Consider the following 18,917-nt stretch of genomic DNA (forward strand, 5'->3'; position numbering starts at 1 on the left):
GTGGCTGTGGCGCTGGCGAAGACAATTGGCAGGGGAGGGTCATGTCTTTTTAACAATTCTGTCGGAGGGTCATTGAACAATTTCTAGCAGGCAAGAGAGGGTCATGCAACTTCCAACTGAAGCACTCAAAATTCCTCCGGTGGCCCCTTCAATAAATAACGATCAGTCCCTAGATTGCTGCTGGGCTATATTCTGTTCTGGTCTTGGTTCTGTTAACAACTCATTGTCAAGCGATAGCCTATCTGGCGGTTGCATCCATTACAAACAAACATGCAATGTGAGCGTTTGTGATTGGGAGAAACACTAAATGCTCTACTGAATAAGCAGAAGTCAAACCTTTAAATGAAAAACACTCTTTAATAATCCAAAAAATAAACCGCTAATGAAGTAAACTTGTGACCATCAAAAATCGTTTATAAGCTCGTAACTCCATTGATACCAGGGGCTTAACAGGAAGGCATTTGGCTGAGCAACGAAGGTTAATATGCTCCATGTTTTGTCCAAATGATGACTGTCTATCATCGTTGCACTTTTCGGAGAAAACCAGAATGTTTAAACGGGCTGCAAGCGGGATTCTCGCAGTTAACCAAATATTTCTTTAATAGGGCAGGCCAGGCATATTTCTGGCTATTACATTATTTCTAAACCAGTCTGCTAAAGTCTGTAGTGAAGTCTGTGTAGGGTTTTCCAGGCTCCATTTCTTTTCTGAGACACCCTGCTCACTTGAGCCATCTACGGTTGTTTGGGTTGTTGCAGCGTCTCACTGGAAAAATACAAATTAAAGTCGCGTGATACCGCGTGATCCCACGCGCGGACCGCGAGTGAAGCTGGCCAAGTCGAAGCACTGCCCACTGTACATGACACCGAGATGTTCCTGATTATAAATTGTGAAGCCTTTTTTTGATATGTTGTAATTTGACGAAATGGCGAAATTATGAATTTTAATACCCTTCGACACAAACAGTAAATGTGTCATGATTCATCGTGCATGGCTTGAAATGTTTTAAATTTCACAGGTCATTGAAGACCATGTTAATGATAATATTCACATGCCCATAATGCATGTTTGGCATAGCGCCGCCACCTGGCAACAGAAAGAATGGCAATTACACTGATTTCACATGATCAATTTTAACATCCTCCTCCTAGACGGTTTGTCAGATTCATGTGAAATTTGGCAAATATGATGGCAAGATGACGCTGATGTTAAATTGTGAAGGGATTTTTGATATGTTGTAATATGTTATGATTATAATATCTTGCACATAAACAGGAAATGTGTCATAAAGTCAAAGTGCATTGAATGAACAGTCTGAAACTTCTCAGGTTCATAGATATTATGATTATGAGAATAATCAGAAACCCTATTGGCCTGCCTGGCATAGCGCCACCACCTGGCCAAACAGGAAATGTGTCAGAATGGGCAATGCCTTAACTGATTTATTTGAAACCTAGTAGGTATACAATATTGGATATCATTATTGTGATGATGTGCACATATGTCATTTAGATGGCTAGCATAGCGCCACCATCTGGCCAAACATGAAATGTGCCAGAAATGTTCTATGCTTTGAATGAATGGTCTGAAACTTGTAAATAGAACTGAAACAGGTTAATAGATATTATGATTATGATGATATCCAGACACCCAATGGGCCTGCCTGGCATAGTGTCACCACCTGGCCAAGCAGGACATGTGCCAGAAATGGAAAATGCCTTAAGTGATTGATCTGAAACTTTATAAAATATTGGATATCATTATTGTGATGATATTCACATGTGTAATTTAGATGCTTAGCATAGCGCCACCATCTGACAAAGCATGAAATGTGCCAGAAATGTTCTATACTTTCAATGAATGGTCTGAAACTTAACAGGTTAATAGATATTATGGTTATGATTATATCCAGACACCTAATGTGCCTGCCTGGCATAGCGCCACCAACTGGCCAAGTGAGAAATGTGCCAGAAATGGGCAATGCTTTAACTGTTTGATCTCAAACTTTATAAAATATTGGATATCAATATTCTGATGATATTCACATGTGTAATTCCCATGCCGAGCATTGCGCCACCATCTGGACAAGCAAGAAGTGTGTCAGAAATGTTCTATGCTTTGAATAAATGGTCTGAAACTTCTCAGGTTAATAAATATTATGATGACATCCAGACACCCAATGGGCCTGCCTGGCATAGTGCCCCCATCTGGCCAAGCAAGAAAATGTGCCAGAAAATAACATGCAACAAAAAATAGCAGACGCATCAAATATGTACATTACACAAACGCACCTCGTCAGTGCTTTGTGGGATTCCGAAACGTCACGGGTTGCGGACCGGAGGTGCTCGGGCCCGCCATTGCCGCTTGCGGCTATATTTATTATTATTATTATTATTATCGAGTATTATTATTGTTATTCTACTTTTTTGCTTTCCTGTTTTTGAGGTGGTTAACATGGTCGAAAACTCTTGAAATTTGGCACACACGTCAGGTGTCTCGCATCGCAGTTAGGTACAAGAGCTTGACCCCGGGCGTGGCCCAGGGACTCGCTAGCGCCCCCTTATGCCCCCTTAGATGACTGATCCCGTGGTGGGCATATACTTTCAGCTACACACACCAAATTTGGTAGGTGTCTGTATCTCCCAAGATGAGCGACTTTCATTATGTACAATGCATTAGCCACGCCCAACAGGAAGTGAGGTATTTGTGATTTTGTGCAGACTAATATGTGATGAATCATGATGCCAAAAGAGGTGCTTCCCATGGGTGAAAACGCATGAAAGTTGGCGCACACATCAAGTTATACAGTGAATAGACAAGGATAAAAGCTTGGCACCGGGCGTTGCCCAGGAACTCCATAGCGCCCCCTTATGTCACTGTGACTTGTGGTTGGCATATAGTTTTAGATACACACACCAAATTTGGTGGGTGTATGTAACTCAAAACAAACAACTTTTGTATTAACATGCCATTAGCCGCCCACAGGAAGTGAGGTAATTGAGAATTTGCGTTGTGGACATGATCCATTTTAACGCATTACTCCTCCTAGGCGGTTGATCGATTCATGTCAAAGTACATGGCCGAGATGTTCCTGATTCTAAATTGTGAAGCCTTTTTTTTTGATATGTTGTAATTTGTGAAATGGCTTAAATTATGAATTTTAATACCCTTCGACACAAACAGTAAATGTGTCATAATTCATCGTGCATGGCTTGAAATGTTTTAAATGTCACAGGTCATTGAAGACCATGTTAATATTCACATGCCCATAATGCATGTTTGGCATAGCGCCACCAACTGGCAACAGAAAGAATGGCAATTATGCTGATTTCACATGATCAATTTGAACATACTCCTCCTAGACGGTTTGTCAGATTCATGTGAAATTTGGCAAACATTATGCCAAGATGTAAGCTGATGTTAAATTGTGAAGGGATTTTTTTGATATGTTATATATTTGATATGATTTTAATATCTCACCACATAAAGAGGAAATGTGTCATAAATCACAGTGCATTGAATGAATGGTCTGAAACTTCTCCGGTTAATAGATATCATGATTATGATGATATCCAGACACCCAATGGGCCTGCCTGGCATAGCGCCACCACCTGGCCAAGCAGGAAATGTGCCAGATATGGACAATGCCTTAAGTGATTGATCTGAAATTTTATACAATATCGGATATCATTATTGTGATGATATTCACATGCATAATTCACAGGCCTAGCATAGCGCCACCATCTGGCCAAGCAGGAAATGTGCCAGAGATGCTCTATGCTTTGAATAAATGGTCTGAAACTTCTCAGGTTAATAGATATTATGATTATGATGATATCCAGACACCCAATGGGCCTGCCTAGCATAGCGCCACCACCTGGTCAAGCAGGAAATGTGCCAGAAATGGACAATGCCTTAAGTGATTGATCTGAAAGTTTACAAAAATTTGGATATCATTATTGTGATGATATTCACATGTGTAATTTCCATGCCTAACATAGCGCCACCATCTGGCCAACCAAAAAGTGTATCAGAAATGTTCTTTGCTTAAAATGAATGGCCTGAAATGTTTCAGGTTAATATATATTATGATTATGATGACACCCAATGGGCCTGCCTTGCATTGCGCCCCCACCTGGCCAAGCAAGTACATGTGGCAGAAAGCAAAATACAAAAACAAATAGCACACGTATCAAATATATACATTTCACAAATGCACCACGTCGGTGCTTTGTTGGATTCCAACATGTCACGGGTTGCGGCCCGCAGGTGCTCGGGCCCGCCATTGCCGCTTGCGGCTATATTTAGGGCCCGAGCACCGAAGGGCGCAAGGCCCTATTGTTTTTGTAAGGATTATTATTATTAGGGCCCGATCACCGAAGGGCGCAAGGCCCTATTGTTTTTGTAAGGATTATTATTAGGGCCCGAGCACCAAAGGGCGCAAAGCCCTATTGTTTTTGTAAGGATTATTAATATTATTATTATTATTATTATTATTATTATATTAACTTTGTCTCAGAGCGTTTTCCTTTTTTGAGGTGGTTAAGATGGGTGAAAAGTCTTGAAATTTGGCACACATATCAGGTGTCACACAAAGCAGTTAGGTACAAGAGCTTGGCCCCGGGCGTGGCCCAGGGACTCTGTAGCGCCCCCTTAGGTGATTGAGGCAGTGGTTGGCACATACTTTCAGCTAGCATTAAATTTGGTAGGTGTGTGTATCTCCCCAAGATGAACAACTTTCGTATGTACAATGTATTAGCCACACCCAACAGGAAGTGAGGTATTTGGGATTTTGTGCGGACTAAAATGTGATGAATTGTGATGCCAAAAGAGGTTCTTCCCTAGCCTGGCGGGCCATCCTATATAATTGAAATGTATAGTCTGGAATCAAATCATTCACCTGCTTAATCCAAGGGGCGGGCAGAGAATTGTCTTTCAAACTGCCTAGACATGCAATAGGCCAGCGCTACGACCATATCCGTATCCGGGTCGGCAAAGCGGCAAATACATCCTTCTTGAAAGGAATGACTTAAGTGCATTGTGTTGCTCTACTTTCAAAGAAAAAGCACAAGTCCAACTCCTCCAAAGTTGGCCTTAGCGCCGATTCAAACAACCGCTCTTAGTTCGCCATAGCCACCTTCCTTGTTGTTCACCGTCGCGGGATGTCGTTGTCCTGTTAAGCCCGCTTTAAGACTCTCTAACGAAATAGAGCTGTGATTGGAGAACATCCACGGTGTTAAGCCAATAGAAATTCCTATGGTTCGATACTAGACGTACAGGCTGAGCAAATTAATTTGCCGCCGCTAGGGTGCGTCTAGATTTCTAGGCTAGTTCTTCCCATCGGTGAAAACGCATGAAATTTGGCACACACGTCAAGAGGTACCGTGAATACACAGGGGAAAAGCCTTGGCACCGGGCGTTGCCCAGGAACTCCATAGCGCCCCCTTATGTCACTGTGACTTGTGGTTGGCATATAATTTTAGATACACACACCAAATTTGGTGGGTGTATGTATCTCCCAAAAGCAAACAACTTTTGTATTAACATGCCATTAGCCACACCCACAGGAAGTGAGGTAATTGAGATTTTGTGCGTTGTGGACATGATCAATTTTAATCATGTGAAATCAGCATAATTGTCATTCTTTCTGTTGCCAGTTGGTGGCGCTATGCCAAACATGCATTATGGGCATGTGAATATTATCATTAACATGGCATTCAATGACCTGTGAAATTTAAAACATTTCAAGCCATGCACGATGAATTATGACACATTTACTGTTTGTGTGAAGGGTATTAAAATGCATAATTTCGCCATTTCGTCAAATTACAACATATCAAAAAAAGGCTTCACAATTTATAATCAGGAACATCTCGGCGTCATGTATACCAACTTTGACATGAATCGGATCAACCGTCTAGGAGGAGTACGTTAAAATTGATCATGTCCACAACGCACAAAATCTCAATTACCTCACTTCCTGTGGGCTTGGCTAATGGCATGTTAATACAAAAGTTGTTTGTTTTTGGGAGTTACATACATCCACCAAATTTGGTGTGTGTATCTAAAACTATATGCTAACCACAAGTCACAGTGACATTAAGGGGGCGCTATGGAGTTCCTGGGAAACGCCCGGTGCCAAGCTTTTATCCCTGTCTATTCACTGTATCACTTGATGTGTGTGCCAAATGTCATGCGTTTTCACCCATGGGAAGAACCTCTTTTGGCATCATGATTCATCACATATTTCATCACATATTAGTCTGCACAAAATCACAAATACCTCACTTCCTGTTGGGCGTGGCTAATGCATTGTACATACGAAAGTCGTTCATCTTGGGGAGATACAGACACCTCCCAAATTTGGTGTGTGTAGCTGAAAGTATATGCCCACCACGGGATCAGTCATCTAAGGGGGCGTAAGGGGGCGCTAGCGAGTCTCTGGGCCATACCCGGGGCCAAGCTTTTTTACCTAGCTGCTTTGTGTGACACCTGATGTCTGTGCTAAATTTCAAGACTTTTCGATTATGTTAACCACCTCAAAATATTTGCCAACCACGGGATCAGTCACCTAAGGGGGCGCTAGCGAGTCCCTGGGCCACGCCGGGGGTCAAGCTCTTGTACCTAACTGCGATGCGTGACACCTGACGTGTGTGCCAAATTTCAAGAGTTTTCGACCATGTTAACTACCTCAAAAACAGGAGAGCAAAAAAGTGGAATAACAATAATAAAAACATAGCCGCAAGCGGCAATGGCGGGCCCGAGCACCTGTGGGCCGCAACCCGTGACATGTCGGAATCAAACAAAGCACCGACGTGGTACGTTTGTTAAATGTACATATTTGATGCGTGTGCTATGTGTTTTTGTATTTTATTTTCTGCCACATTTACTTGCTTGGCCATGTGGGGGCGCAATGCAAGGCAGGCCCATTGGGTGTCATCATAATCATAATATATGTTAACCTGAGAAATTGCAGACCATTCATTTTAAGCAAAGAACATTTCTGATACACTTTTTGGTTGGCCAGATGGTGGCGCTATGTTACAGTAGGCATGGAAATTACACATGTGAATATCATCACAATAATGATATCCCAAATGTTTGTAAAATTTCAGATCAATCGCTTAGGGCATTTTCCATTTCTGGCACATTTCCTGCTTGGCCAGGTGGTGGCGCTATGATAGGCAGGCCCATAGGGCCAAGCAGGAAATGTGCCAGAAATGGACAATGCCTTAACTGATTAATCTGAAACTTTATAAAATATTGGATATCATTATTGTGATGATATTCACACATATAATTCACATGCCTAGCATAGCGCCACCATCTGGCCAAACAGGAAATATGCCAGAAATGCTCTATGCTTTGAATGAATGGTCTGAAACTTCTCAGGTTAATAGATATTATAATTATGATGATATCCAGAGACCCTATGGGCCTGCCTGGCATAGCGCCACCACCTGGCCAAGCAGGAAAATGTGCCAGAAATTGGTAGTGCCTATATTGGTTAATCTGAAACTTTGCAAAATATTGGATATAATTATTGTGATGATATTCACATGTGTAATTCAAATGCCTAATATAGCACCACCATCTGGCCAAAAAGTGTATCAGAAATGTTCTTTGCTTCAAATGAATACTCTGAAATTCTCAGGTTAATTTATATTATGATTATGATGACACACAATGGGCCTGCCTTGCATTGCGCCCCTACCTGGCCAATCAAGTAAATGTGCCAGAAAATAACATACAAAAACAAATAGCACACACATCAAATATGTACATTTTACAAATGCACCACGTCGGTGCTTTGTTGGATTCTGAAATGTCACGGGTTGCGGCCCGCAGGTGCTCGGGCCCGCCATTGCCGCTTGCGGCCATATTTATTTCTATTTTTTATTCACTCGTTCAAATGTTCATAGAGTTCACAAAGTTTTCTTCAGGTGAGTGAAAGTTAGAATGGTGGTCATTTCAGATGTTTTTGCCAGCACTTCATAAAACTCTCATAGTTTGATAACTTTAAATTATTTGTAGGATATTGCTTGTTCACAACTTGAGCTATGTATGCAAATGTCTTTTTATTAGTATTATTTCATGTGAGCTACATTTTACACTGATATGTCATGATGGCAACATAAACACAGCTAACAATGGTATTAAATTGCAGTAGCCTATGATTAAATGTAATGGAATATTCAACTAAGGTAGACTGCTGTTGTTCATAGCACTAAGCTATTTATGGTTGATATACTCCGCTATTTATGGTTGATATACTCTCTGGCCCTCTCTTAGAGCCAGGCATAGTGAGCTGGCCCTCAAGAGAAAATGATTGGGGACCAATGACCAAGTGCATCTATTTAACCAAGTGCTAGAAGGACACTCCAAACAAATTTAATGTCATGATGAGTTGTCTTGACAAAGACAACCTCTGGTAATGTCATCCTGGTTAATGTCAAGTTGTCATTACAAAGACATCCCAAACATATTTGACGATTGGTCCTGTCTCGACTTTTCTGACTCGTTTTGAATCGCCTTTGCCTGCTCAGGGTGGCTGCCAACAGCGTGTTTTATTTGGCATTTTGTAAAATCCCATTGATTTCTGTTGGAAGACTCATTGCACGTTGATATTACTGCGCCACCGTCTATGCTTCAGGTTCAAATATTGAGTGTCATGTCAATCTTATGTCGACGGTGTCAAGTAAAGTGTTACCGCAGTGTTACATTAGAAGTTATTCCAGTTTTTCTTATGCATGTGTTTTCTGTTTATCCACAGAGATTGTTATCTGAGAAGGATGACGAGGTCCTGGAATACCAACAGATGAATCGTGACCTGAGAGAGAAGCTTAAAGCATTACACATGGATTCTGATAAGAACAACATATTAGCTCTCCAGCAGGTCTGGCATCTGCAATACTTATTTCTTCCATCTTATCAGCAACATTATTAGGGGTTCAAGCAGCGAAGCTGCACAGGCACCAAACTTGGTAGGTAGATTCCTACCCATGCAGCAATCTCACAAAATTATAATTACCTCACCACGACTCCAAGGGGCGCTTAAATGTGCACATTTATGTTTTAGTTCATATCTCAAGCTCTGTATGGTATTTTTTAAAAATGTTATTTTCCTGTGAAAATGGCATCTTTATTGATAAAACTGAGTCGTCAAAACTGATCATTAAAGGACAATTCCAGCGCAAAATTATAGTTAATAACACGTGTACCGAGTTCGACTGTTCCCTGGGATATTTTTTCATGCTAATCGAATGTGACCAGTTTTATTGCAAACCGCTAATTAGCTTATAATGCTAGTCCTAGGGCACAGGTGTCAAACATAAGGCCCGGGGGCCAGATCAAGCCCACCAGCAGGTTTCATACAGCCCCACAGATGTTTTTTGTAGGAAGTGAAAATTAGAAAAAAAAAAAAAAAACATTCACATTCACAAGGCCCCCCATAAGGTCTCATTCAGATCCGGCCCATTGTGTGTTTGACACTCCTGTCTTAGGGGCACAGAGTAAAGTAAAAAAAAAATGTTATTTCTACACCACTAACAAGGCTCAAATAGCACCACACTTCGACGGTAACGTAATGACAGTCCCTACATGTAAACCAAAGCATTGAGAACTTTGTAAGTATACATACAGTTTATTAAAAAATATATAGTTTAGAAAGGCAGTACAGTTCACGTATACAGGCAATACAGGCGGGCGCCATCTTGAAAAAGTCATGTGACCGTTCAGCTCATGTTGCACAACGTTGGACTGGTTGAATGCCGTGCAACGTGTGCTGTAAGCTGTAAACTGTCACACTTACAAAGTTCTCAATGCTCCGTTTGTGGCTGCTTCACTGCTTGGACCCTGTTGCCAGAACTTGGCACTACAGTGGGTCCCAGTTAAGAATTGACACTTCATTCACCATCAAGGTGATTCACGCAGCTGGGTGAAATGTAAGTGCAACTGCCGCTTGGGGGTAGCATAGTCCGCTGTGGCGTTCTGCGGTCGAACCGGACCAGCAAGGGCTGTGATTGGCCGAGTTTTCAGTCTGTTTCTCTGTGTTTTTAGCAGCCCCTGCAACATGCTAGTCCACTGTAGCCTATAAGCTTTGTACATAATGTTAAACATAGTTTTGGATTCAGTGGCAAGATTTCTTGATTGCACAGTGCCTGCCTGTCTCTCAGTAATGTTTTAAAATGAGAGCTTCGTCAGCTGGCAGTAGGCTACTTTGTCGGCAGTCATGAGAAGTTCGCTTGCTAACAGAACATAAATATGCTGCCCAGAAACCTCGTGAATAGATTTTTTTACTACATTAAAGAGGTTTAAATATAGCCTTTGCCTACAGCATCTCCTTAACAGTAATGTTAACAAAATGACAGCATTCATATGACAAAGGAAAACGAATTCGTTGAAGACTCAAAACTCAAGACTGTGCCACAGCAACCAGTGTAGGCTACAGTCCTACCCAATAGGCCTACTCAAAGCAGATAGCGTTGTCTGACGGTCGGGTGGGTTAATGCACGTATTTCCAGAACAGGTCTGCAACTTTCAGGCAGTTCTGAGGCAGGAGCAGAGCCATATAAAGGCCTAGGCCTATTGTTATCATTTTTTGCAAGGTGTTGCTCCTGGCAAGACTTGTTTATAAGACGTTTGGTGATTAATTGATAGCGTTTTTTGTGACGTTAAACGTTCTTTATAATGAGCGCATACAGGGAGTAAAACAAGCTACGTTAAGCTTTTTCATGTCAAGGTGGTATGTGTTGTTAGGCCTACAGCTTCAGAAAGCTGCAGAGGAGCGCGGGGCACAAAGTAACGCGGGGTTAAATGTAACATGGACTTTTTTCCTAGTTGCAGATGGTTGATCGGGACATATTGGTCAGTTAACCACATTACTATGAGACGGTGTTCCACAAATTTTCAGTCCGTATGGACGTGTTTTCACGTAGATCTACGGCAAAACATCTTTTGAAGGCATCAAAGTAGGCCTAAATAGGTGGTAGGCTACTTGTCTTTCGATTACTGAGTTGTGGGTGCAGCTCACTGACTAATAATTGTCTTGTAGGCTAAAAATGAACACCGCTTTGAAACATGTAGTCAACACATAGGAGCTATCTTATCTTAAAAGAAACGTGACCCAGCGGGGTTAGTTGTAACGCGCTGTTACAACTGTAGGCTGCAATGATTGCAATACAAAAATATGTGCGTGTTAGTTTAGTTAGTTTTGTGATGTTTTGCACTTTTGCCTCATGTGTTTTCAGGTTTGAGGGCTTTTTTTGCCAAGATTGACCTTGGTTAAACTCTGCATATGTTATTTCTCCGTATGAAAAATAAAGTCAAATTTCGACACACGTCTGTTATTAGTTCAATAACAAGTGTTGCTTGTTAAAACATGTGACTAGTGAAACTCAAATGATTTTAGAAATATTTAGCCAAAGCCAAAAAGTGTTACTTTGTGCCCCGCGCTCCCCCACTGCTTGTGAAAGAAAAGGGATGGGGGAGGGGGGCTTCACGTGAAAAAGCTTAATGTCCCAAAACGGCAACGAGTTAGTTGCCTTCATAATAGTAGGCTACAGGAAGTGGGGGGAGGGTATGGGATGAACCGAGCCGTCATCTATCGTCTTTCCAGGCACACACAGCTCGTTACCATATAGCCTATCGACTGCCTTAACAGATAGGCTCTGCTCGTGGGTTAGGACTCACAGCGAACTCAATCCTCTTGTTGCTTGCAGTTTGTTAAATAAAGCGATGCAGATTAGGCTACATTATTTATTTCTGATTAATTGCGTCTTTTCATGTCTTTTGCAACATTTGCTTGTTAGGCTGGGCTACTGTCAATGTCCTGTACAGGTCAATGTTCAACAATTGCTGGTGTAGGCCTACAGGCTATTAATCAATTAGGGACGTGACCCTCCCTCGCCAGCAAGACATTTTTCTATGACCCTCCAAAGTGAATGAGAAAAAACGCATGACCCTCCCCAGTCCCAACAATTTATTGATGCCTTAGGCTACTGGGTCAATTTGGGAGCTTGCATGCTATGACTCCTTCCTTGAAATGCCTTGAAAAGGCTGTCGTTTGCACAATTTCACAAATAATCACCGGGACCGAAACAAACCTGTCAACTTTTCCCAGGTTTATCGCATATTTTAACTTTTTCCTCGCTGTCTTAGGAGGAGCTGCAGGGCCGTCACAAGGGGGTGCGAGGCCCTGTGCGAACTTGACAGATGGTGCGAGGCCCTGTGCGAACTTGACAGATGCATGAACTTACGTGCATTAAATCATGCGATAGCTTACTTTACACATAGCCAAGGCTACCGTCGGTGCATTTTAGTAGCCTAGTCTAATAAACTACACCAGCTTGTCTTTAAGAGGGGAAATTGTATAGCCTATAACATTAGCTAAGTCACATATTTGGCCATATGGTGTTTATCATAGGCTACATCACGAAACCAAATAGTGTAACAAAGGCGAACACTTTAACAGGGGGAATTAATTGGGCATGAATCATTGTGCTGAACGGTATTTGTCAATGAGCAGAAACACACACGACATTCAAACTTATTGATAAGATGTACTGGTCTGTATCTATAGGCTAACATTGGACAAACAAATTACACTGACTCGCCATATCCTGACTCAGGAAAAAAACATTTTCTTGCTTTGCCGCAAACTCATCAATGAAATCAGGTCAGTTTGCAGGTAGCCTAACGTCTTTTTCATAGAAGGGAGAGCCAGTCTCTCCTGTTACATGGAGGTGCGTAAATAGTTTTTAATAGCCTGTTTAACTTCGAAAAGCTTCGTTCACCCGATGCCAGTCACTGATCGCAATTTCAAAGTTCGGGAAGCTTCATCTTTTTAAGTGCAGTAGGCCCCTATCTGCCCCCTTTGGAATTATATCTCGAGCCTATTATAAGGTCCAGTGCGTTATGTCCTGGGATTCGGACGTGCTCAAAAAGAAAAGAAAAACACTTTTTTATAGATGGTTATGAGGAGCAATATGAGAGAGAAATTTGATGATCATTGATCGTTGTTTTGGGACGTTGAGCCTTTTCCATAGGCGTCAGTGAAGGAGATTGAAGAATGACCATTTTTTTATACGAAAATGTATCTGCGGATTTATTTTTTGCATTATTTTGAATATGACTCGCTCCAGTCTCAACAGCACGTACTTTTTCCACACGCATCTAAGTTCTAACAGGCATATCCCCTCTTGCTTTCTCTCTCTCCATCCCTGCGCGCACGGTGCTTTCTTAAAGGAGCTGCAACATTTTACAACAATTGCATCTACAATTACATTTTCATATTAGAATGTTTTGTCAAGTGTAAGCTTAAACTACCGTGATCAATTTAAGTTCCCGTGCCCCCGCTGCGTGGAAGCAGTAGGCTAAATCAAGTCGCGTCAAAAATAGTAGTGGCCGAACTCCCAAGTGACACCTTGTGGTTGTTTGTGTCAACTGCAGTTTGTGCCATTTCTGCTGAGAAAATGGGGTGCGTGATTCATGAAGGAACCCGTCCAAACTTAACCGGGACCCACTATGTAGATTATGTAGCTATGTATGTACATGCATATTTATTTATTTATTTCTGTCTATGTTTAGATACTTTTTTTACCTTTGTCTAAACATACCTGTTATTGTAATTTCCAGCTGTCAGGCTATTCTCCATCTAGCTGAAATTATATTGCTATATCATTTAACAAAATCCATTGTCTGAGCAATACCAGCTTTGTTGTTGGCAGTGTTTGTAAGGCAAATTTGTTGGCTGTTATCTGTTATCTGTTTGCTTTCTAGCTTTAGACAAAAAAAAAATTAATGCTCAATGCTCCAAGTGGAGTATGTAATTTAAACTAAATTTCTCATGGTTCCTGTCCCTCTGATCTTTTCTTTTTTTTCTGTCTGATTTCCATCCATACTTTGCTGCTTCAGCTTATTTATGAGCTGTGTGCTGTGAGTATTTGATAGTTAGTTCATATATTTGATAAAAGTTTTATAAAATGTCACTTAATTTGTCAGTTGATATAGCATACTGTTTATATATACAGTTAATAATTCATTCATACCTCTGGCAAATATTGATTTAATGTTGAATTTCTCTTGACCAATATGTTTGTTCTGACTGAAAAGGACACGGCCACATAGCTAGCTCACTCTGGCCTTGTGCTCACTTTTTTGACGGATTGAGGTCTGGACTCTGGCTAGGCCACTTTAAAATGTTGATATTGTTCTCTGTTAACCATTTCTTGCCTTGTTTGGCTTTATGTATGTTTTGGATCATTGTGTGGTTTAATGATCCAATGCCATCTATTGGGGTAGGTCTCTCGGCACACTGCCTGATCTTTCCTCCAGAGTCTTAATGTAGCCCCTTGTTTTAGTGTTACCGTTTACTTTGTTACATGTTTCTATTGATTATTTAAAAAGGGTATGAATCATTTTGGACATTTTTCATAAAAATGTTTAAAAAGATGAAAAAGCTCATTCCATGTTTCTACCACATTGTCTTGCAACCTTTTGGCACGTGGCAGTGTCATTTTTAGTCAGAACAAACATATTGATAAAGATAAAATGAACATTAAATCAATTAAATCAATATTTTTCAGGGGTATGAATAATGTATATCTAAAAAAAAAACTGTAAATATATGTCCATGGTTTATTTATTTTGATTCACATTTTTGCCAAGTCTAAACCAATCATAATGTGGTGTAATTAGGCGGTTCAAGAAAGAGACAATCAAATCAAGATGCTTAGTGATCAAGTGGAACAATACACAAATGAAATGGAAAAAAACACAAAGTTAATTGAAGAAATGAAGAAGCCCTTGAGGAAAGAGAAAGGTAAACATAAAACATTCTCTTGTAAACATCCCTACATATCATGCAATATTTGGTTTACTTGTGTATTTTTGAAATTCACAAGATGCAAAAATACCACTAGGTCCTCTAACAACTGTGCACCTGCGGAAGATAGAGGAACTACAGGCAAAGCTCCTTGTGGCTGAGAGAAGGGCATTCGAGGCTGAGGAACTAGCAGAATTAGCTGAGAAAGATGCCAGACTCAAGGACAAGGAGCTCAGTGACACTCTTACTCGCATAAGAGTCTATGAGTCTGTAAGTTATGGAAATTCATGAAGTAAATCTCCAGTGTCATAAAATGAAAACAAAGTGTCTTGTCTAAAATGTCTTGTTTTTAATTTGTTGACTTGCTTAATTTAAGGGCACAGATGGCTTAGAAGCTGCTATTGCTGAAATCAAACAATTTAAAGACCAGATACGAATAAGAGATGATGAGACGGAAGCAATGACCAAGGAAATCAACAAATTAGAGATGAGAATGAATGATCTATTGGACCAGAATGAGGCCTTGAGAGAGAGACTTGGTCAGTTCAAAGTATTTGCCATATCACTCTGGATTTGATTTAAGGAGCAGTAATTTGTGTTTTAGATTCCAATGTGTTGAAGAATTATTGAATTATTGTGTAAAAAGAATTATTGCAATGTCCTTTTATTTTTTTTAAAAAAGGTCTAAACCCGGAGGGAGAGGTGGATTTGACTGAATTCCGAAGGTCTAAGGCTTTAAAACAAAGGCAGTATAAAGCAGAAAATCAAGTATTGATGAGAGAGGTAATGCTAGTTTCATAATTTGTTGTGCTTTTTATCTGTGTAATGTAGAGGTCGACTGATGTGTTTTTTTATATGTTTTTATTGATTCATGTTTCATGTTTTAACGAGGCAAACACGCAACACCAAAGCTTTAAAAGTAATCAAAAACAAACAAAAAAAAAACTATATATATATATATAAATATATATAAAAATACATAAAACAAAGTCTAGAGTTTTACATCATACACATGGCTTAGATAGGTACCAAACCAACTATTTCATTAAGTCTTTAAAAAAAGCTAAAGCAGCTGACCAGTAACTCATTGTACGAGATGTAGCTTTATGAAATTTGGCTGTAGCATGCTCCAAAATGAAAATATCCAAAAGGTAGGAATGCCAGACTGATATGTTTTTTTATTTTTTATGGCCAATGCCAATTCTGATCTTTAGAAATCTGGATCGCCCTATATGCTGCTATTTCTTTATTCCTCTCTATTTGTATGATAGAAAATGAAAAGATGATAACAACTTAAGCCTTTCCATTTTCTACCAGGAACAACATTGTTGTACTCTTGCAAAAGTTCTGGCTGGACTCTGCTGGTAATTCAATTGACAAAGGGGCGTCACAAATGTTCCACAGCAACAATAACACTGAGCACCTGCCTGTTGATCCACTTACAGTTTTTCTGATTGCTTTGACCTGCTTAAAGAAACTGGGATTCACTTGGTCTTCATTAACAGCTTCTTGCAAAGCAAAAGTCATCTCTCGCAAATGTGTTCAAACGTTTTGATTGGGTTCACACATTTGTCACACCCTTTTGCAAAACAGTTAACACAGATGTCATTTAATAATCTTCAGTGTCCCTTGTGGATGGTTACCCCTCCTCCACCACCCCCCAACATTCTAAATCATTTTTATACATCAGATTGTTATGTAGCGTAGACATCAGAGTTTCCGCTAGAAAAAAATGGTGCCGGTCAAAGTGACCGGCAGAGGTTTCGTTTTCCGGACATTTTGATGATATGCCGGTCAAATATCCTATTATTCCTTCTTAATTAGTCAAATTGAGGAAAAAAAAGGCTATGTAGCTTAAAGAATGACATAATCAGGCTGTATAGAATGCAACATGTTCATTAGCCTAACAAGATCTATCCAGTATATTTTCATGGACAGCAAGAGTCCGCTTCGTTCATTGTTTTAAAAAGGCTACGTTGTTTGTTGCTGCTACCCACGTTATCTCCAGTGGTGACTGTTTAACTTACACAGATCGCACACACAAGAATGGCGATCACACCACTACCCCTAATGCTATGCCTCTTTATTTGATGACAATAAATTAAGAAATGTTTCCTATTCTGGGAAATGTTTAGTTTCTTTTCTTCGGCCAGCGGTTCAATGATACCGTGTAATTGTGCCAGAAATTATCCGCGGACCAGTAATCGCCTTGTCGAGGAGGCCCTAACCCTGCAGATCATAGACCGAGAACGCATAGGCCTACTGTATGCTTTGGGTAAAGAACACTTTGCATGTCCAGTGTACACGGAGAATGACAGTGTCTTGGAGCGGCCGCACCCCCCGCAACTCCACTTCCAATGTGACTGATTCCGACAGATACGCCCGACACTTCTGCTTTTTATCTGGTGGTGGTGGAGTTGACCGGACATCTGAGGCTTCAGACGTTACCAATTTATCATCATCTATCGCGTCTGGCCTCTGAAAAAACTTGTAAGGCTAGTCTGCCTGTCCTGGCCATGTTTGAACCGCCTCACTCATTTGTTCGTTGTTTAACATGGACGTTTTAAGCCGCGTGCGCTTCCTATTTGAAATGCAGCATAGGCTATGCGTATTGTTTAATAGCTTACTTTTCAAACGGTAGAACCTGTTAATTTAAAAACATAGCCAGAGGACGTATAATATAGACTTACATATTAAGGCTTATTCTCAAATTCAGATTGCGTTAGGGGACGGGATTATTAGCCAATTTCAATCGGACAATTTGACCGGAGAGATTTAATTTTGTCGGACATTTCATTTTTTTTTCGGCCAATGTCCGGTAATTAACGGAAAACAGAAACCCTGGTACACATATTATACATAATTTGAAAGCTTGGACTCTTGGGAATCAATACATGACCATTTTTTTCATGTAAAATATGTGTAGTGCTTTACATTGTCAGATTAATCTAACTATGTCTCACTTAAATTGAATCAAAAATGCCCTCCTCCCCCTCCTCCGCCTTTAGTGCTTCCCTACCTTCTAGCTGCAGTGTATATCCTTAGTTAAGTATGTTAACCATGTTACTTAGCTAACTCAGTTAATGTTTGCTAGCAGTTATACTAACAATCTTAACTATGCTAACAATGCTAACCATGTTACTCAGTTAACTTAGCTAATGTTTTTAGAAGTTATGTTAACAATGCTAACTATGTTAACCATGTCACTTAATTAACTCAGTTAATGTGTGCTAGCAGTTATGTTAACTATGCTAACAATGTTAACAATGCTAACCATGTTACTTAGCTAGGTTGCTAGGCTGTTGTTAGGGTACTTGAGGTGGTTGCTAGGGTAGTTATGGTGGTTGTTATGCTGGTTGCTAGGGTAATCATTTTGGTTGCTAGGTTGTCATTTTGGAAGTGGTTGATAGGTTGTTTTCTAGGGTACCTGAAATGGTTCCTAGGCTGTTGCTAGGGTATCCATGATGGCTACAATAGTTGCTACGTTGGTTGCTAGGTAGGTGGTGGTTTAATACAATTGGCTGGAGGCATAGTTGATTATAAGTGACAGTTGGAATGGCTGAACAGTTAAAGGTGTGATTTGTAGGATTGTTACCGAACGTTACGTAGGCCAAAATCAAAACACTGGTGAACATTCTCAAGACTACCAGACGCGAGCCTCTTCTGGGTTGCCAGATGTAATGAAGACTTAGCTAACGTTAGTTGACCTGCAGCTGCTTTAACGTTTCTCCAACTATGACCCAGCTACACATTACGGAAACAGTGAAAACAAAAAATACCTCTCTAACCAACGTAACATATTTAGCTGAAGTTAGCGATGCAGATGAAGTTTAGCCTAGGCTACCTGTTGTGGAGAAATATGGCCAGCTCTGCGTCAGACTTAATATTCTTCATTTGACGAAGACGTCACCATCTCAGGAAGCTCCTCCGATATCCACTTAATTTGTTTCTTGTTTTAATTTTGGAAATTTACCTGCCTCTCATAGGCGTTCATGACTACAACTGACAGCTGTTGACAGTTGGCCTTTGCTAATTTGGCAACCCAAATAGGAGGAGGCGCTAGCCCATTATTAATACGCTATTCTAGAATTAATC

General features: G+C 40.5%; 1 protein-coding gene across 1 annotated transcript in view; it reads left to right on the plus strand.

Annotated features, from left to right (window-relative positions):
- Positions 1-18,917, plus strand: part of cep290 (centrosomal protein 290) — a gene marked incomplete in the record, with an annotated part of 207,938 nt that overhangs the window by 104,200 nt on the left and 84,821 nt on the right. The window contains 6 exon segments of the mRNA XM_048256361.1: positions 8,772-8,894; positions 13,913-13,933; positions 14,696-14,819; positions 14,920-15,092; positions 15,199-15,361; positions 15,505-15,605. Of these exon segments, the coding sequence (XP_048112318.1) occupies positions 8,772-8,894; positions 13,913-13,933; positions 14,696-14,819; positions 14,920-15,092; positions 15,199-15,361; positions 15,505-15,605 (705 nt within the window).

Source organism: Alosa alosa, chromosome 11 (assembly GCF_017589495.1).
Source record: "Alosa alosa isolate M-15738 ecotype Scorff River chromosome 11, AALO_Geno_1.1, whole genome shotgun sequence".
Taxonomy (NCBI): Eukaryota; Metazoa; Chordata; class Actinopteri; order Clupeiformes; family Clupeidae; genus Alosa; species Alosa alosa.